General features: G+C 47.2%; 5 protein-coding genes across 5 annotated transcripts; 2 read left to right on the top strand and 3 right to left on the bottom strand.

Annotated features, from left to right (window-relative positions):
* Positions 1-1013: 1013 nt before the first annotated feature.
* Positions 1014-1373, top strand: LHYA1_G006911 (uncharacterized protein; the record flags this gene model as incomplete). Its single annotated transcript, XM_031151844.1, has 1 exon — positions 1014-1373. One exon carries the CDS (start codon positions 1014-1016, stop codon positions 1371-1373), a length of 360 nt encoding a protein of 119 aa, XP_031003320.1.
* Positions 1374-10590: 9217 nt separating this feature from the next.
* Positions 10591-13748, bottom strand: Man1b1 (Endoplasmic reticulum mannosyl-oligosaccharide 1,2-alpha-mannosidase; the record flags this gene model as incomplete). The annotated part of the gene is made up of 3 exons (XM_031151843.1): positions 10591-10888; positions 10941-11920; positions 11976-13748. 3 exons carry the CDS (start codon positions 13746-13748, stop codon positions 10591-10593), a joined length of 3051 nt encoding a protein of 1016 aa, XP_031003319.1.
* Positions 13749-14867: 1119 nt separating this feature from the next.
* On the bottom strand, positions 14868-16743 carry cct6 (T-complex protein subunit zeta; the record flags this gene model as incomplete). Its single annotated transcript, XM_031151842.1, has 6 exons — positions 14868-15097; positions 15149-16148; positions 16196-16432; positions 16485-16506; positions 16558-16652; positions 16702-16743. 6 exons carry the CDS (start codon positions 16741-16743, stop codon positions 14868-14870), a joined length of 1626 nt encoding a protein of 541 aa, XP_031003317.1.
* A 261-nt stretch (positions 16744-17004) lies between these two features.
* FLCY (Farnesylcysteine lyase) lies at positions 17005-19166 on the top strand (the record flags this gene model as incomplete). The annotated part of the gene is made up of 4 exons (XM_031151841.1): positions 17005-17161; positions 17529-18049; positions 18097-18763; positions 18853-19166. 4 exons carry the CDS (start codon positions 17005-17007, stop codon positions 19164-19166), a joined length of 1659 nt encoding a protein of 552 aa, XP_031003318.1.
* Positions 19167-19381: 215 nt separating this feature from the next.
* Positions 19382-20793, bottom strand: CTS1 (Endochitinase; the record flags this gene model as incomplete). The annotated part of the gene is made up of 3 exons (XM_031151840.1): positions 19382-20417; positions 20478-20581; positions 20749-20793. The coding sequence occupies 3 exons, from the start codon at positions 20791-20793 to the stop codon at positions 19382-19384; spliced, it is 1185 nt and encodes a 394-aa protein (XP_031003309.1).
* Positions 20794-20813: the final 20 nt, after the last annotated feature.

The following is a 20813-nucleotide window of genomic DNA, read 5'->3' as shown; positions in this document are numbered from 1 at the left end:
TATTTGGGTGGATGGCTGAAACCCGGAACATGTACGACTTACCTGCATTACATCCTGCTTGATCATGCGTCCAAGCAAACAAGTGAAATTCTTACACATCTAGCAATAGAGCACTCGGAGACTTATGCACTCCAAGCAGTGTGAGTATGATTACGAGTAACCATCGTGAACTTCTCGGTTTTATCACCCGTTTGCTGGAAACCTGGGGCACCAAATTGGAGTCGAAATGCTGTCACATCGTGCCTCGATTGGTTCCGAAATGTGTTCAACCGTCTAGTTTCTTTTGACCCGGCCCGGGGAGTCGGAAGCTCAAGCCTTTGTGGAATAATATTCGGGAGTAGAAACCTCTTATCCATCTCACCTTGCCGGATGTAGAAGGAATTACCAATAGTGATTCCCCACCTATGCATGATGGTGCTCCAGGCCAGGGGCATTTATCTCTAGCGTGGTGGTCTTGTCTCGGCCGTTACCCGTTTGGGCGCAAAAATTAAATGGGATGATAGGGGCAACACGTTCCTGTCACGGATTTAACCCTGCTAGAGGCATGACTTTCCATTTAGCCTTGACACTTTGACATCTCTTGGCACCTTGAAAGCAATGATTATTCGTTCGCTAACACGAGGTAGAGAGGGATGTATCTGGGGCTTGGCTCTGGCCATCTGATATTTCATCCCCTCCCGACCTAATCGTGTCTTTTTTATTTTCATTTCTACACCACAGACTTCAGGATTATTTTGAAGAATTATCGACGTTCACCACACCCGTAAAAGACAGAATTCATCTCCATCCGTACACTGGACAACATTACTACACGTTCTTTTGGATTTCGGCAACCGCTGGCAACTTGAATACGAGCGCCAGTTCTTCCAATCCGAGAAGAAGAGTCCCAGAAGGGCTTCCACGAGCATTAGAAACTTTCGATCTTTACTGAAGAGCCATACGCCGAGGATTGTTCTACTACGAATTCCTACACGTCGGATATTCCATTCATACCTGAATACCACTCCGCAACCATGAATCTTATCGACCTCATACACCAGAGATTCGAAATTATACGTCTGGAGAACAGATACACACGCAGACGCAATCGACGTTCCACGTTCGTATCAGAGGCGCAATACGTCGACGGCGAGTACGTCTACTCACCCACGTCGGCCTACTCGGTCAAGTGCAGCGCCGGAAACAGCGACAACGACGAGGACAGCGGAAGCAAAGACAGCAGCAGCAAAAATAGCAGCAGCCAAAGAAAAGCGAGCCGGCGGATGAGCAAGATGGGTCTAGAGAAGATGGATTGGCGGAAAGGACGGGAGGGGCGAGATAAGAGCACGGTATCAGTGCGGGAGGTAAAGTGGGATGATAGTGTAAGAAGCTAGAAAAGTGGGATGGTTGGTGGTATTCTTTGGCATATTGTTTCAATATTCCGAAGCAATTCATTCATGTATTATGACATTTGGGTTGGTTGGGTGGGATTTTGTCGCTGCATTTTGTATCCCTCTGGGACGAGGCGTTTCTTTTGTTACACGGAGCATTTGCTCCTGACGGGATCCGGGTATGGGGAAATAACTTTAAATTATATGTTTTACGGCCAAATTCATGCCTACTACTCTCAAGGTAGATCACCGGAAACCCAACACTTATGATTGAAGACAGATACAAACATCGTTAGCAAAGTAGCATGGTTTGAGGCAGTTTTAATGTCTATATACCTATAGAGGTACGATCGCCCCGCCTCGATAAGAAGCTCATCTTTCGTTATCCTATGCCACGCAAGCTTGCTAAAGCCAAGTACCCTGGCACAGTACATGAAAAGTTGAGCTCTAAGGCGGGGACGTATATATAGATATGATATTAATGTCCTAACATTCGCATTCTACACTTGTACAGCTTCGACTCCTCTAACCACTGCCATCTAAGTTACTTTACCTATCGCTTGATAGCTTCCGCGCTAACCTTACTGCTGGGGTATAGTTTGTCGACGTCTATAAGCAGCAAAACTCTTTTTAAATTCGCCTTTAGCGCATTTTCTAACGCCGTCTCCAAAATCCTCCTCGATGTTATACTCTCTCGCCCTATACTGCCCACCTAACGAGCCAACGGCTTCCTACTGCATATATAATCCTTGAGTATATCGTTCCTATTACAGGCCAGATGCTCTCTAGCACGTTGGAGAGTACTTCGCTGCAGCTCTTTGGTCCACCATGGTCGTGAAATAAGGTGGTTAAGGGAGAGGTCCTTCTGCCCCAGTTGAAAGCCCGTAGATTAGGGTTCTCAGCTACAGGCTGAGGAGTGAAATTATATCAATGTCGATAGATGATCACCTGAGGCTAACATAGGTAGGCATGCGTTGGCTAACATCCCCTTGGTGCTATTGTTTCTGCTTCTAGTATCCATGCAGCTACATCATAGCATAGCCTTTTCATCAATCTTGCCTGCCACCTTCGCATTAACCAACTCAGAGACAGGTATCTGGCTCGCAAAGGCCGGAACAGCAACAGCAGCATGCGACCTTGCCCCATTTAGTGCAGTCCTTGATGACTCCTTCTCGGCGCCTTGAAGATCCTGAATACCATTATACTTGGTCTCTACCAACAAATCTCCCTTCGTTGTGAAGGTGGGATTGTGCATAGTGAAATATCCAGTCCCAGAGAGAACAAGGTGCGCGTTCTCGGGAGTGTTATTTCTCAGCCAGGTTTCGATGTACGACTTCAAAGAGTCCAGGTTGGTGTTCAGAAGTGCTTGCAGCTTCTCCCGAGCCTCCACACTGCCGAATTCTTTAATGTTATCTGCCTCGCACCACCAATCGCCAAATTTTGCAAAAGGTCCTTCGTCATACTCGACTTCGATTTCGAGATTACGGCCATTCATCTCTCCGTTTCGATCTCTTTTTATCACAAAATTGAGTCCCCAGTCTCCAACTATGATGAGACTAAGAGGTATGAGCAATTATCCTGTAATTGGTGGATGAGACATACCCCTTCGCATTTTTCTGACCCCAACCATGCTTTTCGAAGTAAATTACGACCTTGATCCTTCCACAAAGCCGCACTTTATTAGTCCCAGCTAGAGGAATGAGATGAGTTTCAGATATTGCTGGATTGATGTCAGAATATGATTGATAAACGGGGATATTGCTCAGTCACTTACTGCTCATCACCAATTTTGAATTCTTGAACAAAAAGGATGAGTCCTTGCTCTCTTTTTCAAGGACTTCTTTTCCCCAGTAATAGCCCCATTTATTGTCGATAGGCTTGCTGACGGCTTCGTTCTTGGTAAACCCTTTATACCACTCCTTCTCTGCTGGCTGCTGTCCTTGTAGACGTTTCAGTGAATAGAAGTCGTCGTGAGGGTCAGGGTGAGCTGGATCACCGCTAAAGTTGAACGTCCAACCAAATTCCGCATTCCGACCGGCTACAGTTACAACTCTGTCGAGGAAGATGGTTGTCTGCTTGACCAGTGGTTTCAGGAAAGGCACCAGATGCTGCTCAAAGAGAATATTTGACGAAATACACAATAAGCCTCCGATATTGGTGTCCACAATGGACTGGTCCGATCTCATTTGCCATGGAAGGTCATCTGTGACGAAATTCCCATTCGCTGAGTCAAATAAGGAATTATGGGGTATCGGGATATTCATGCACATTTTCGTATATGCTATGGAGTTGCGGTTGGTGGTTGGCAGAAAGACGCGACCGGGCCGCTCAAATCGATAGGTTTGCATTATGACAGATGTGGGAGGAAACGTTGGAGTAGCAGATACTGACAATACATTAGCTTATTATTGAGATCGATGATTCTCGTAACCAACCTTTTTGGGGGTCTGTGGCCAAAGCGTGGTATAAAATGGGGCTAAATGAGGCTCGCTCTTCATCAGCCTTCCCAGATCTCTTTATTAGTGTTTTACCTCTCAGTCGAGCCTCGATCTGATCATAAGTCACCACCCAAGTCCTCAGTCACATTTCGAATTGTGTGACCAACGATTCAGGGGGGTCGTTTCCATCTGGCATCTTGAAGTTTGATCGTGCAGGGTCATGTTTTGCAGCTGAAATTTCATGTTAGAAAATGACTCGAAGCTCTCTTATGGTCGAATAAACATACTTCCGAAATATAACATTAGCTGTTGGATAGAATACTCGCCCGGTATACCCATCAGGGCTTTTGTCGTATCGTCGCCCTTGACAAGTCCTGTCAAGTAATTAGCCATGTAGCGTCATTGTATAGTTCACTCTTTACTTACGCAAGCTTACTTCGAAGGCAATGTCCCAACCCTGAATGTCCACTTGTACAAGTTTGTCACGTTTTCGATTAAACACATCGAAAGGAATGTTAGGATAGCCGACTTTGCCTTTTTTTATCCTTAAGTGGTACACCACTGTACTCCGATCTAGGGTATCATCGGTGACGTTGATTTCGACTCGTGGTGGCAGCAAGTCAGCCTTGATGTTACTTAAAATCATGTTCGGGTGCGCTGCATCAATGTGCTGCATTGCAGGCACCTTCTTATAGTATTCCTCAAGTTGGTTGTTGATCATATCCTCCGATATCACTACGACGGAGTGGTATTGTGACGTAGAACAATCGATCCGAGTCTTTTGATCAGCGGTTAGCTGATTCAGCTTCAGCTCTGACGCAAATTCGGATGGATTGTAGACACCGACTTTGGTCCAGGCTTGCTTGACAATAGCTTTTCCTTTAGAACCCAGAATCTTCTCGGCATGAAGCGTGGTCAGGTCTGCCCAACCTCGAAATGTCTGATTCGAAGCCTTCTTGAAATCGCTATCAACTAATGCCGCGTACCAAAATTTACCGATAGTCTCCCAAGAATAACCGCCTAGTTCCAAAGCCGCGAGGTAAAAGGCATGGTTAGCGATGCCACAGTTCTCATGGACATCAGTCGTCTCTTTGTTGAAGTCCTTCATGGTCTTGGGTTCCGATAGTCCAGGCTTCTCGCTACCACCAGGCTGGCGGAAAGTTCGAAGGTATCGCTTCTCCCACCCAGCATAGTCTCCATATGCCTTTGTATAACTGTCTGGACAGAAATCCCAATCGCTTTGATAGACATTCATGTGGTTGACCTTGTGCTTAAGCATCATACCAAAGCAGTCAGCAATTGATTCGTTCAATGTACCACTAACCAGCTTGTATTCCTTGTGCTTTGGATCTTTGCTGGCCAAAGCATCAGCTGCAAAACCAAGCTCTGCAGTGTACCGAACCAAACCATGTGTCAATTCATGACAAACGACTTCAACCTCGTAAAAGCAATTTCTGTTGAACACATCCTCGAGCTTTCCTAACAGCTCTTCGAGAGCTTTCCTGTTCGACTCCAGTTCCGACGACTCGAGCATTTTGATACCCCTACCGGCTCCGCCATCACCAAAGAACATCATGTTAGGTTCGCGGACCCCTCCAGACCAAAAAGCATTGTTATAGTACATTCCAAGATGTATCGACGCGACAAGCTCGAGACCCTTGTCGTCAAGGGAGTTGCGACCAAAATATCGTAGAAGCTCCCACGTATGACGAAATCCTTCCTTGCATTTGGTGACCACCGGGTCCTCCACAAGTTCTCCATTTGAGTCCCTAATATCTACTCCCAGGATTGTATCATGGACCAATTCTCCTGGGAAATTTTGTCGTGGTTCACCGGGAGTCTCAACTAACTGACCAGCTCCTCATCGCCAAAGACATATTTGTCATCAATCGTTGGTTTGAGGTTTTGCATGCTATAGATGCGGCAACGAAATTCATTGTCATTGAAACCGCTTTTTGGTTCAAAGCCAGGTCCTGGTGGCGTTCCTGCTAAGACCAGACCATGAAATTCTTTGTCCCGTCGTATAAATGTGATTGCGGCTTCTCGAACATTCTTGGGGGCATTCTCATTATCGGCGATGGCCCGATAGAGGGAGGTGTTTGAAGTAAGACACATGATAACTAAAGACGTCAGAAAGACGACGAGTTTGAAATCTTCTTGGGAGTAATAGTAGTTCCTTGAATCATATGATTGATCGTTATGCAAGCAGTGAAGAGATGATAACGCAATTCGAGCTGACAACCCACAAGCAAGAGTTCTTATATACAATATTAGAGCCTCGCAAGCGAGTACTTCTATGTATAGAATGGCATGGTTGTAGCACTGCAGGCTAGATTCAAGACGCCCGTCTGTATCATAACGCAGCAAAGGCCTATGGTGGCGTAGGAAAGGCAAGCTGAAAGATCTTGTTCGGTCCAAATGTATTTGTAGGTGTGTTGTCTAGAGACATAATAAAGTAGCCTGCCCGATGTATTGCAATTGGCAATTATCCATGCATTTGGAAATAGAGCAAATATCAGTGCTGTAGATAGCAAGCAAGGCTAAAAGATGCATGTAGTCTTTCATGCACCATACAAAAGAGCCTACATATCCGACGCATTCAGCAATATTGAATATGGTGGTGCTGCCGATGCCAGCTGGAATGCTAGAAAATACATAGTGGCGTAGACTGCAAGCTGAGGGTAGAGGTCGTGAATCCGACTCGTGATGTCTCGTTGCCAATAAAAGTGCAGCCACGCTCAGACTAGTTATCATCGAAGGAGCAGAACTCCGTCCAGTTAACGCTTGCAACTTATAGGAGATAGATCTGGGCACATCTTGCGGGATGTTTCTTGCTTAGAGACAGCTATAATGCAGAAGCAAAGACAGACAAAGACAGAAACACAGGCGTATGAGGCCTGTGAGTGGATTTGGACAATACCGCTAACATGCCGCCGCGGGGGCCCCGTGGCCCTACGCAAGCTCCGGGGCATTGTCCACATTCATACCCAGCTAACGTAGTCTGGGCGTATTGAAACTCATGTTATCTAAGTATAGGAGTGGAAGAAGGCCGCGGGGGAAGATACTAACGCTCTAAGGGGGGAAGTATACTATAGTAAGAGAGGAAGTACGATTGCGCAGTATGAGGACAACATAGAGAATGTACAGAAACGCTCCTCCGCTGCTACTTTTCTAAGCTAATCAGATCCATCCATTCCGCCTAGTGTCCTTTTTCGACGCTAATTGTCTTTGTTAACCCTCATTGGGTGAGAGAAAGAATACACTAGCGCTGGCAATAACCGAGGGTCTATCATAGCGAAGGGGAACCCTACTCAGAAAGAGACAATATATATAAACAGCGTGATTGTTACAGCTCATCATATTAAAGAGAAACCGATGGCAAGTGCCCATAATCAATTTACTGTTGTGTGAAGGTTGAAAAGTTGTTGGTCTGTCTGGTTCATATCCAAGGATCAGGAAACCTATCTTTCAGGTCTTTTACAGCTTGGGAACGTGGTTCCTATTTCAAAAATTTGCATGCTTCATCAGTATTGTACAAATCACAAGAGCAAGGTAGTCTATAATCGATCAGGTCAAAGAATTCGCATGTTTATTTTCAGCCTTAGCCTAGGTCTTTGTTCTTTGCTTTCTTCTCAAATCGCAAGTCCGCAACCAAACCCCTTCCTATATCCAAACCGCATTGATCAAATAAAGGATGAACACTGAGAAATATTCCCATCCTTTTGAGACTCGGGCAGCGCGCATTTTCCCCCTTTTCATTCCCAATCCAATTCAAACAACCATTCTCCTTTTGCCCATATAGAATCACGAAAGCCAAGACGATATGTCTCCCATGGACATCTCACCCAATAGGTTTCTGATGAGAGATGACATAGAAGATTATACCCATGGCGACCAAGTCGTCTATCTCGAGGCTGCAAAGAACTTCCCCCTTCTAAACGGCCATTGGATGCCTAAGCAAATCCTTGGAACAGGATCATTCGGAATAGTTTCTAAGTTCGAGTATACAGGCAACGAGCCGGGAGTGCTGAGATTCATGGTGGTCAAGCAATCAAGTAGTGAAATGCGGGACGAGATTGAATTAGAATCCCGCCACCTACAGGTAAGTCAACTTCTTGGAGAATATCTACATATTACTCTGTAAGAGTGGTTAAAATCTCTTCATGGTTGACCAAATAATGAGACATTGTCAACTCCAAAGCTGTACCATATCAGGCAATACTGACTCCCGGTTGTTTACCACAGAGGATCGCTGGAGCCAACTCGGAACATGTGGTGAGGCTGTATAAAAAAGTAGGTCGGGGGACAGGCAGTGGAACCTCAAAGAAAGATGGTTTCGACCCTGCTGGGCCCGTGTATCGGATATATATGGAATTTTGCGATGCTGGGGACTTGGATCATTACATGAAAACCAAGCTCGAAGAGTCGAATGGCGAAGCAAGGTCTGCGATACCTGAAGAGCATTTATGGCGGATGCTGCATTGTCTTGCGAGGGGCATGCTGGTCATGGAACAAGGCATTGAAGACCCAATGGCTAAGAAACCAAACACGGATGAATGGAGACCGTGAGTTAACTACCTGCTTCAAATGCTGTAAGGCTGTAACGGTCAGCCAGCAAAGCCTCTGAAGTTTGATTCCAATAGCTAGCTAGCTTCTACATCTGTATGCTAACTTCTCTTTGGCAAGGTGATTCATTTTGATATCAAGCCTGCCAATAGTACGTCTTTTTCGAACAGGTCAGGAATTCTTATTGGATTATGACGCTAATTGTTTAGTCCTCATCAGCTCCAGCAAGAATTGGATGAAGCACAAAGGGTTTGCGGCCTTCAAGGTAGGCACAGTATTAGCTATACATTTTAACAAGAGATTTTAACAAGTATGCTTAGTTTGCCGATTTTGGACTCTCATTGAGAGTCCCAGATGTACACGACGAGAAATGGATTGTGGAAACAGGATGGAGAGCCAGTAAAGGCTACCACGCCCCCGTAAGCCTAAATTCCTCGAGTCTCGTTCGGTGGATATAGACTCTGACTATGCAACCAGGAACAATATTTTGAGGGACACCACAATCGTATCATTGGACCACAAGTGAACATTTTTTCCGTGGGGATAATTATGTATAGGCTCTTGATCGGCGACGTGATAGGTGAAGACGGTGGCAACAATTACTTCATCCACAGATTTCCAAATAACGAAACTGTTCTGTAAGTTCCCCAAATCAACACCCCAAGAGCACAACCTGGCATCCTAATCATGAATCTCTATATCTAAAAACATTAGCTAATGACACCCCAGAACTGCTGGACCTGAACTTCTCGAAAGTGGACTCAAGTACAGCACTGCTCTAGTGAACCTCGTTCTCAAATGCCTTGCCTACGATCCAAGCCAACGAATAACAGCCGCAGAGCTAGTGATCTCAACAGCTCCCATGGTGCAACACTGTAATTCCAGACCCAACTCCTCGATACTATTAAGCGATACAGCCGATGAGTTTGCAAGCAACGGCGACTTACTTAGGCACCTACCCTCAGGCTTCAAGCTGCAGGCAGATTTACCCGAGAAGATACTACACCGTTTTGACCTCAAAGGCGTGGATGAGTTTGGCGAGCCATACAAAACGCCAGAACAATCAGAGGAACTCTGGGACGACACTCCAAAGCAGCAACAGCCCGCGAACAAACTGCTCTGGGACCGCTCAACCGGTGTCACGCGTTATGCGTATTCCACCAGATATCAACGATCTGCCCGCGCTCAGTCATTCGAGCAGCCTCAGGTATCTGCTTCTGCCCAACGCCGACTCAAATCCAACTCCAAATCCAGCATCCGCCGAACTCCCACATCCCCTCGTGCCCCCTTCTCCTATTTCGCCCCTCTCACGCACCGCTGGTCCCGCTTCCAGCACCCTCCAACCTCCACCCTCGCTCTCGAGCAATACATATCCCGCCTCCAAAGCCAAGCGGACGCCCGCGCCCAACAGCCCACCTTTGCCCGTATCGCCGCTCTCGAAGACCGGAACAAGCGGGTGCAGCAAGTGGGGGATTTCATGGGCAACGATGTTTTCGAGCAGAAAGTGCAGAAGGTGATTGATGGGTGGACGAGTGGAAGTGGGAGTGGAAGTACAGTAGGGTTGAGTGTGGATGAGATGAAGAATGCGGAAAGCTTGATGAGGGCGAGGGCGGAGGAGGTTGTGAGTGGATTGGGAGATCCATTGGGGTATCCGGATCCCAGAGGCTACGTGGAAAGGGTTGTGGATGATTTTTTGGAGCCGGCTTTGGCGAATTGGAGAATATAGGTTTTCTTGTGTAGGATAATGAAAGTGTATGTCCTTAAAGATGAGCAAGGGGTTGGGGATGAAGTGAGATATTTGTTTCGGTGTTGTTGTGAATTATATAGTGAGAGATTCATTCCAGAAAGGTGTGTTGCAAATCAAACATTACATGTATAAAATAAAGCCTTTGATGTGAGGCGCTCACAGGGAGGACATGACTTTCCAGCAAATTTAGTTTTTGCTTTGACTTTCATTTGGCACTTGCCTGCTTCTTCGCCGTCACCAGGGGGATAGATGTTCGATAACCAGACATAGAACATAGAACCAAAGGACGTTCGAGGTGTACAGTAGACAATCTATCTCTCAAAGCACGCTAGCCCAACGCCTGGCACATGCATCTCGTCCTGAGTTATGCGATGTCCCAATCAATCCAATCCCAAGAGAATATTTTGCTAGCCCCCAAAGTCCAACTCCCGCAACCCAATTACAGTACAAATATGCATCAGCCAGTAAATCAAGGTCTCTTAAACGGATGCGCTTCAGTATTCAATACCCATTCATCTAAACTGATCACATCAGGCGTCGAATACAACAGGTAAAAATACTTTAGCGTTTCCGCGGTCCAAAAACTTTCCATCTCATCAAGTTGGTATGTCTCGTTGCGAGGCGACGTGACATCGAGAATGGCTGAGTGGCCGTACTTGGTGGATGTGCTATTGATGATTGATTCGAACATGTTCCAGCCTTTGTCTTGCCATGTTGTCTCGCCTGTTATGCGGTACATATACCATACTGACTCGATCGCTTCGGGTCTGGAAATCAGGGTTAGTTTATGTACTAAGTTCAGAAGGGAATTGGGCTTACCTTAGGATGTACTTGTTGGATCTGATATACGTGTATCCGGGGGGGAGTCCTTCTTGCGCGATTCGATTGTCAACAAACTCCTTGTGTGTAAATGGCATCGACGGATCGCGCATAGGCGGCTCTACTGGTTCCACGGAAGGCAGCTCGTCCATATGTCCACCCGTCGCAACGGTCAGCAGATCATCCGCTGTCGACGCTGCCTTTTGGTGATAAAACTCCTCTGCCTCAGGTGATAGAGCAACCTTCGGTTTTGACTTTGGGGTCTTGGAGTCTTGAGCGGGTATTTTTCTGATAGAACTATCTTTGAAATTGTGTGAAATAGGTTGAGGGACTTCGAGTTTTGGGGAGCTCTCAGATTGCCGTTTTTGTAGTGACACCGTGCCATCCTTTTCTAAAGCAGCCGTGCCATTATGAGTGTCGACATCGTATTCCTCCTCTTCGTCTTGCTTCTGGGCATTGAGCCTTTGCGCCTCTTTCTTGGAAGCAAGAGCCTTCGCATTTGCTGCCAATTGCTCATCAGATTCCAGTTTAGCCTTCTTATAAGATTCCACATTCCCGTCTCTCTCATTCCAGATTGGATCCAGCTCTTGGTGATACAGCGTCTCGTTCCACTTGCAATCCTCAGAACTTGCGCAAGGGAAAGCAATGGCGGTCTCTGGCATGATTCCGGTAGGCGTACTTTCATAGGCCCATACACATGCATCGGTAAGCTTCTTCGCGAGTTCTAGATCGCTTTCTAGGCCAAATATCTTCGCACTCATCCCAATCATACCGCCAATGAAGCATGTAAGATGCGCCACTTCAGGTTCTAACTGGAGATCATTTTCGGGGTCTCCTCTCGTAGTAACCGTACCGGCGAACAAGATGTCACGGTTGCCTGGAACCATAGGTCGAAAAAGCATCCATTTCTTGATATCTTCTACGGTCTTGAGATATAGCTTACGATATTGAGTCTCGAGACCACCGAGTAACAAGAATTGCTAGATCTATTAGCATGGCTGAGGACATGAGGAATGCTTGTTGTGAAATCTTTACCTTTGGATAGTATTCGTAAGTTGAATCCTGCCCGCCCCCCATTCCAAATTTCAAAGCCTGATTTACATTATTTTCGGAAGGCTCTAATCCTTGCGGCTTGCAATCCCAACTGGCCGAAGCAGTTTCTGCTTGTATTTCCATATTTTGCATCACTTCTCCATTGTTAGGGCGTGAAGGCAAATCGCTGATTGGGTTGACTTGAGTGGGAGGAGTGTGAGGCTCTTCAGCATTAGCACTCGCAGCATCAGGCTCACTTCCCACATCTCTCTTCGTAGTCTTCTTAGTCTCAACTTTGTCCTTTGGATCCTCCCAATCGCTGATGTAAGCCTTGCTTAGTTCACCGGGTAAGATCTGAACTTGTAAGGATCCTGGACCCGAAGGAGAGTCCTTGATTCCTTTCTTCCTCGGCTCGGCGACCGTTCCAGGGCTATCTGGCTGATATCCCAGAGCTTTTTCATCGTCTTTTGACATGGCTGGAACAAATGATGCAATAGGCTGTTGACTAGTAAGTTCAACTGTCCTATTGCAACCAGACGCATCCACAGCGCCCGGAAAGACACTTCCTAGTGCAGTTCCCCGATCCTGCCATTCTGAAAGGGCATTTGTAACCCTAGCTACAGCATCGTAATAACGCTGATCCTGGGTCAACTGTGCCAACCTTGTAAATTCCATTGACAGTGATCCCAGCTCAGCAAGATTGGATCTCTGACTAGCACGATGTGGCTGAGATGCAAAAGCTGGTCTCCATCTGTAGTATAAAATTGGCATACGGTTCGGGGTGTCAAAAGCCCCAATCAGGATATCAGCCAGCTCAACAGCCTTGTCCAACAAGTTCTTGTATCTCCCACTACTGACATCGTAAGCCGCAAGAAGACCCCCCAAATACCGAATAGTCGTCTCAAACATCGGGATATCGCTCCGGGGACTTGTAGTGAAGTCTATCAAATCCACCGCCTTAGCCGCCTCTTCGAATTCTTCCTCCAAGCCCATGATCCATAGCGTATCCAACGTATCGACAAGAGTTGCAGCCCATCCGCAGAATGGATCACGAAACTTCCCCGACACTGGTGATAATTCATCGTGAAGCCAAGCATGCTTCTTGTACCCTCCCCACGCTTTCTTGAATTCTTGCTTCACAATTGTCTGCCTCTGCTCCCGATCCCGCTTCATATCCGATGTCTCCTCGTGGAAAGCATATTGAATTTTGGGAATTGAAACTGGCGTGCCAGTTGGGAGTTTGATTATGGATTCCGTGGGAACCGGGAAATGTTCCGGCTGTTTGGACCAGTGTATCGCACTCGTAGCCGCTGGTAACTCCAGCAATTCCTGCCTGCCAGGAGGTGCCACGGGATGGACGTCATCCACATCTGTGTTATATACATCTGCACCTGGCGGCGGCCTTTGCCTATTTGGTAGGGTAAACTTCGGGACTGTCTCTTGAGCAGCGGCACTGGACTTTGTCGTTGTTTTGACATTGGGGATCGAAGTGGGTGTCATCTTTGGCGTCGTTTCGAGCAGCACAACTTCTGGTTTACGCTGTGGTTTCTCTTCCGCTTCGGGTTTGCTCTTTTCAAGCCCTATGAGCCGCTCCTCTTCTACCGGCGGCGTCCATTTCGGAAAGGAGTCTGGTCTAGCTGGGGCAGTATCCGACGAACCTCCCACGCTTTGGGATTGAGGGTATTGCGGCCAGTCTTTTCGGTGTGACAATCGAACAAGGAGAATCGTAATTAGAGCCGCGAATATAAGGAAGACGCGGTAGCGTCTGAATCGCATCATGATCATTCTGAACTGCTCCGTGTCTCGAGGGGGAACGACTCAATGCGAGCGGAGGGGTCCAAAAGGAGAAAGTTCTGGGAATGCGATAGTAAGGTCGCTAGTGTTTCGATACTCTGATGAGCATTTTTGATTAGAAATCGGTTTACTGGTCTGGATGGCACACGTCGCTGTCGACCGGTAATAATAATGAAATGAAAAGAAGGAAGAAGGTAAGAAATGTTTAGATTGTTCAGCTCTCGAAAGCTTTCAACAGCTTTCAGTCTTCTAGGTCAATTATTGGGAGGATCGGCGGCTAGGTGGATACATGCAAGTACCACCTAGTGGTGCCCCTAAACCGAATTTGGCGGCCCCTGAAATACCCTAAGATATTAGTATATCTTCCCCAGACACAGCCAACTGCACTGCAACTCCAAATAAAGTGATCCCGGTTCGTTTATCCACTAAGAACAATATATTCTGTGTCTAGCTGAAAGCCTAGACGGCTCTCCTTACCCGCCTCGCCGCCAATCAGTCTCTTTACGACCAGCTTGTATAGCTCAAGCCAATACCCGTGACCTTATTCAACCAAGCTAGCGGGAACAATGGGGGTAGGTACAAGCTTGAAGAATTTATATTAACAACCTGGATGAGTCCGAGCCGGTCTTCAAGCTAGGTACTTATGAACCATTATTTCAACGAGTTTCAAGTGAAATGAAAAGCATATCATTATAGTATATCCAAACGTTTATAAAATTACCAAAACCAATTTAGTAAAAATATATTGAATAAATGCCGGTCCATGTGATATTGTTGGACTTTGATATTGCTTGGTCAACAGACACACAGATAAAACCACGGTCTCTAGCGTAGTCGACACGTAACCTTCTACATATCATACAATACAGACATCGGATATCCCAACAGATATGCACTTTTCAGATATTATGGTATTCGGCATGCTTTTCATTCTATCTATTCCTTTTACCTAGTAAAGGCATCTCATTATATGTGCCCACTCGGTTGAATGTTGTACAATACAATATGCAGTGCTACATGACAGACAAAAAGCGCCGAGACCTTTTCCATGCTAGCACCACGGTACAAAGCTCAAGCAAAGCCAAGCCCATCATCATGCACCTACTCGTCCATTCCAGGACCCGGTCCAGCTGCTCTACCCATCTGTCTAGCCTTGAGCATCTCATCACATAGAAGCAGGTTGGATGCAATGCCAGAACTCGAGGCAATGGCAGCTCTAATTACTCGGAACGAGTCGAAAACACCTTCTAAAACTGGATCCATAGGCTCACCAGTCGTGAGATTTAGGCCGACAACATTGCCCTCTGCTTGCTCATCCTGAAGGCTAGCAACTGTTCTCACATTAGTAAATTGATGTTGAAAGGTGACTCGGGGCTACTTACGTGCGTCTTGAATATCATGTCCAGCATTTGCAGCTAGAGTTTTTGGGATGATAAGCAGTGCATCAGAAAACGCCTGAACTCCCCACTTCGCCTTGCCCTTGACAGTTTTGCGGAAAGCCTCGCTGTTCAGATGCGCTGCACACGCCACCTGGAAGGCTCCAGCACCTGGTACAACACTCTTATCGACAATCATGTTGTAGACACTTCTTAAACCATCTCGGACCGCATCCGAAATCTGGGTGATGGTGTGCTGATTTGGTCCCTTGATGAGGAGCGTTACCGATTTTGGCTCTTTGACGTCCTCAATGAATGTAAATTTCTCCTCGCCAAGTGCGTGCTCGTAGACATTTCCTGCCCAGCCAAGAACCTCTGGAGACAGATCATCAACACTGTTTTGTGCCGTGCCGCCACAGATCAGCTGTAATCTCTCCATATTCCGTCTCTTCGCCCGTCTCAACGCAAAGATTCCATTCTTGACCAAAACATCCAGGGACAAGGGATCGATTCCTTTCTGGTTTATGATGACAAACCCCTTCTTGGGATCATTACCGCACACCTCCTTCTTTAACTCGACAATCTTTCGCAGCTTCTCATCAACGAAACGACGTTCGCTCTCGACAAGCTTGTCTCTTTGTTCTGCGCTCGAATAGTAGAACGACGAGTTGATTTCGGTTTTTTCGTACTCTAAGCTGACGTTCAAGGCGAGAATAAAGGCATTCTCGACCCTCTTCGGCATATCAGGATGTCTCGCTCCATGATCTAAAGCCAATCCTCGGATGAGTTGAGTCTCGGAAGCAGTACGATGTTGCATCTTCATGATTTCGATCATATGCAAGTCGGGTTTTGCGGGTGCCTGGTAGATGGAGAGAACAGCATCGACGATATCGGGCGTGAGTTTCTCGGCGAGGGTGTGGTTGAGCTTCGTAGAAAGGGAGGTGCGTGCAACAGATATGAGTAACTCTCGGTCAACTTCTTTCTCCATCTTGAATGTGTCCAGGAACTATAGATAGTTAGCTGCCGCCCTGAACAAATAACTTGTAAACTCACCTTCAAAGCCTCCACCTTGGCAATTTCGTAGCCATCGGTGATGATTCTAGGATGTAAGCCCTCTGAAATATATCTGTCTGCCTGCTTCAAGAATTCTCCAACGAGCAACACCACTGAGGTTGTGCCGTCACCGCAGATATCGTCCTGGGCTGTCGCAGCTCTTGCGATCATAACAGCTGTAGGATTTTGGATTTGCATCTCCCGTAACAGAACGTTTCCATCTTTCGTAAGTTTAATCTGCACAAATTTGCAAATTAGAGGTGTTCCAAAGAGGGTGGGAGGTCCGTACCGCGCCAGCTCCATCAACAAGCCTTGGTAAAAGTTAGCTATATTCATATTGAGGAGTACAGATCTGGACAAACATCTTAATAGTCCCTAAAGGACCCAAGTTCGACTTGAGCACGTTTTGTAGTCCTTCACCAGCGCTGATGTTGACTTGTAAGGCCTCTCCCCTCCGCTAGCTGGATGTCAGTAAATATTCTCCTCCACTACATCGATAAACGCACCCTGGACTCGGCTTTCGGGTTGAGAAGCTGCGCAGCAGACATATTGACAGTAGGCGATCGTAAGAAGGATGTACTGCGGGAGTTTGAGATGCTGTGAAGTTGTCCTGAAATTATCTCTACTCGAAGCTTTTTTTCAGACGCGAGGCGCGAGAAGTGCTGGAGTACGGTGGCCGAGAAGGTCCAAAATTGGCAAGGCTGCTGCTGCTGTGCACATTGAACAACTGCTGACATGACCACGACTACATATCGTCATCAACAACATTTCAACTCATACTTCTAAAGCAAAAGAAACACTACTACAAGATGTATGCAGGCTGGAACCTGTTGCTCGTCGTAGCTGTTCTTTGTGGACAAAGTGTTGGCTTCTTTTGGCGCTTCAACAGCTTCACTGGCGTAGTATCAACAAATACCCCTGAATTAGAGGAACCTCTCGACACCAACAAACGCGTTGCTATCATTGGTATGTACCGGTCTGCCTTTCCATCATTGTTTCATATTTCTTCCTTTTGATTCAACCTGAATGTACCTCTATAAGCTTCATGGGAGCCATTGCTCTATAGAGCTATGACATACGTCGTACGATTCGGTGCGGATCTCCCTCAATAGGTCTGAATTCTATCCAAATTGTCCCCTATTGGGAATGGGACATTCTGAGAGGCTTAACTTGAGCGTCCTGTATTCCAGCTTGCAACTTATGGCCCCAATCAGAGTTAAAATGGAATTCGCACGTTCTCACGTGATCTACCCCCTTTAATATTTGCCACTGGGGCTCGGTACTGCCACAGTCAAAAGAAAAAAAAAAAACAGAAGCTAACAGATTACTACAGGTGCTGGGGCTTCTGGGTCATCTACGGCATATTACTTGCAACAATTCGCTGAACTGTCGGGTATTTCAATCAACGTCACTGTTTTCGAAAGGTCAAGTTACGTTGGGGGCCGCTCAACGACCGTCAACGCCTATGGCAACCCCCTAGAGCGCGTTGAACTTGGTGCGAGTATCTTCGTCGATATCAATACTATCCTCAAGAACTCAAGTACCAAGTTCGGCTTGAGAACTAAGGATTCCGAAACTGAATACGATGAGATTTTGAGTATCTGGGATGGCGAGAAGTTTGTTTTTACACAGAAAGATAGCGGATGGCAATATTGGGACATTGCAAAAATGCTCTGGAAATATGGCCTCGCACCTCTTCGAACGCAGCGCCTGATGAAGAGTACTGTTAGTAAATTTCGAAAGCTGTATGAAGCGCCTGCGTTCCCATTTAAATCCCTGTCCGACAGGGCATTGGATTTGGACCTCACTTCTGTGACTTCCTTGACGGGGGAGCAGTATCTCAAGGACAACAACGTAAGTCAATCCCCCCGCTCAAATAGAAATTTACTCACAAGTCTCAGGTTGGAGCTCCATTTTCCACAGACATTATCCAAGCCAGTACACGAGTCAACTATGGCCAGAACCTCAATACCATCCATGGACTTGAAGCTATGGTCTGTATGGCTATTGATGGTGCTATGCAAATAGATGGTGGCAACTGGCAAATCTTCGACGGCATGTTGAAAGCCTCCAACGCCACAGTTCACCTGAACAGCACCGTCAGTTCCATTTCAAACCACAAAGGCAGATACAGCGTCAAAAGCACTTCCGACGATGCGATTACTGGAGAATCATATACTAAAGAATCTGTTTTCGATACCATTGTTCTTGCGGCGCCTCTCCAATACTCCGGAATTGATATTGAAAAAGGACTCCTTCAACACACACCCGACGAAATTCCATATGTTACACTTCATGTCACACTCTTTACTTCCTCCCGCAGACTAGACCGTGGTTTCTTCAACCTCGCACCAGATGCAGACATCCCAACTTCAATCCTCACCACCCTCCAACCCGGCCAAGCCCCCTCGAACTACACAGAAGGCTGCGGCAAACCCGGCTTCTTTAGCATCAGCACCCTACGCACAGTCATCAACCCCGAGACATTAGAGAGAGAAAACCTCTACAAAATATTCTCCCCCAACGCCTTAACCTCCGAATTCCTAGGCGATATCCTAGGAATCCCCAGTAAGTCATATATATCCCCCTCCCATCCCATCCCCTGCCACTTCACTTACCCCATTTTGCATCAATCAGTCAGACTAACATACCCCCAGTCCCCGCAGACCTCAGCAGCATATCCCCCAGCAGTGGCGACGCGATAACCTGGTACTACCCACACATCTGGCACTCCTACCCCTACGAACTGCCGCGCGTCACCTTCGAGGACTCAGCACTGGCCCGCAACTTCTACTACACGAGTGGAATGGAGAGCTTCATTTCTACCATGGAGACCATGGCACTTATGGGCATGAATGTTGCGCAGTTGGTTGTGGATGACTTTAAAGAGATTATGGCAGACGAGGAGCTGGAGCAGGTAGAAGGAGTACAGAAGATTATGGTGGAGGAGATTGTTCCTGATGAGCTGTGAACAGAAAGTCGTTATTGGGGAAATTTGAAAAGTTTTAGGACAGGACAGGGTGGTTAATTGATTACCTTAACTTCTTGTATTATGGCTGGCAAAATGGGATAGGAAAGGAATACTTTTATTTATATGTTCGTTTTCTGGACTGTTTCAAGGCCTGTCCTGATTTAATATGCAACCTGTTTATCCCTTTCTACCATTTTGCATCCATGTTTCAATTCCTAACCCTTCAACCCATTCTTCAAATTCTCATACCTGGAGTGCGGATACTCGATGCAATTATTCCCCTTCTCCAACCTCCCCAACTCCTCCACAACCGCCTCAATCAAACTCCCCTCACCCCTCCTATCCCCCGAACTCTCCCACCACATCGCGCCCCCCAACCCCTCGCTCTTCAACCACCGCGTCTTCTCCCGCGCCATCTCCACCGTATCATACGTCACAAGCTGCCTCTTGCCCGCATCATAGCTGTACGTAGCGCCAGCCTCGCGATCCCAAAAAACCTCCGCCCCACCCAACGGCAGCGCCTTGAAATCCCACACCCCAGCCTCCCAACTTCCCTCCCCAGTCCCGCTGAAGGCCCGGCCTAGGCCCTCCGTCTCGCAAAACGCTCGCCCGTACAGCGGCATCCCGAGCACGATCTTCGAACCCCTGACGCCTTGCGCCTTGTAGTACCCCACCGCGCTCTGGCTGTTAAACGGCGTTGCGTCGGGATACTGCCTACTAGGTGCGATGTTCGCCTGATGACCCGCCTTTACGTCCCAAGACCCCGCATAATCATACGCCATCAAGTTCCAGAAATCAAGATACGCGTCCATGGCCCTGATATCCATCTTCTCGTAATTCTGCGCGCCGGCCGGACACGCGACCGTTAGTTCAAAGTGGTGCCTGTGCGGCAGGGTCGCGGAATAAGCATCCATGGCTTCCCGACACGCTTTCAGGAGTAGTACGAAGTCAGATGCTTCGGAGGGGTTCTTGGGGTATTCCCAATCAATGTCGAGGCCGTCGAAACCCAGATGCTTGATGAGTTCCACGGCTGAAGCGGCGAATTTCTCGCGGCCGGACACGCTGGAGGCCGGGACGGCAAAGTTGGAGGAGTAGGTCCAGCCGCCGATGGAGAGGAGGATTTTGAGGGAGCGGTTTTGCTGTTTTAGGATGTTGAGTTGTTTGAGGCAGCCGTAGAGGTTGGTGCCGGAGTCGTTCCAGGAGTCGCCGTCGAAATGGATGTCTGTGTCTGCCCAGCCGTCGGTGAGATAGCTACTTATGAGTTAGAATTCTGTGGTACTGTAAAGAGATGAAGGGGTTCTAGATGCTTACACTTCTCCGCTTTCCGGGCGGACGTTGGCGAATGCGTAGAGGACATGAGTGAGCTTGTCGGCTGGGAGCATTTGAGGAGTATATTTCCGGCCATAGATTGCCCACTGCTTAAGTTAGCATTATAACTTCAAAAACACCAGCCCCTTCTACGAGTCCTCTTCAATATGGGGTGTTTGTAAGTCACGAGACCAGCTCTGAGACCCCCTTCGCTCATCCAGGACACCGACAGCCCAGCGAAACTACCTATCGGGAGCAGAGTTCTCATACTCACATTCACAAAATACGCAACCGAACGATATCCGTCACCACCACCCATCTTTGCTTCAATAATCTCTT

Source organism: Lachnellula hyalina (assembly GCF_007821495.1).
Source record: "Lachnellula hyalina strain CBS 185.66 chromosome Unknown contig00127, whole genome shotgun sequence".
NCBI classification, from domain to species: Eukaryota; Fungi; Ascomycota; class Leotiomycetes; order Helotiales; family Lachnaceae; genus Lachnellula; species Lachnellula hyalina.
The sequence above is the reverse complement of the archived record's forward strand: the minus strand, read 5'-3'. Positions and strand labels throughout refer to the sequence as shown.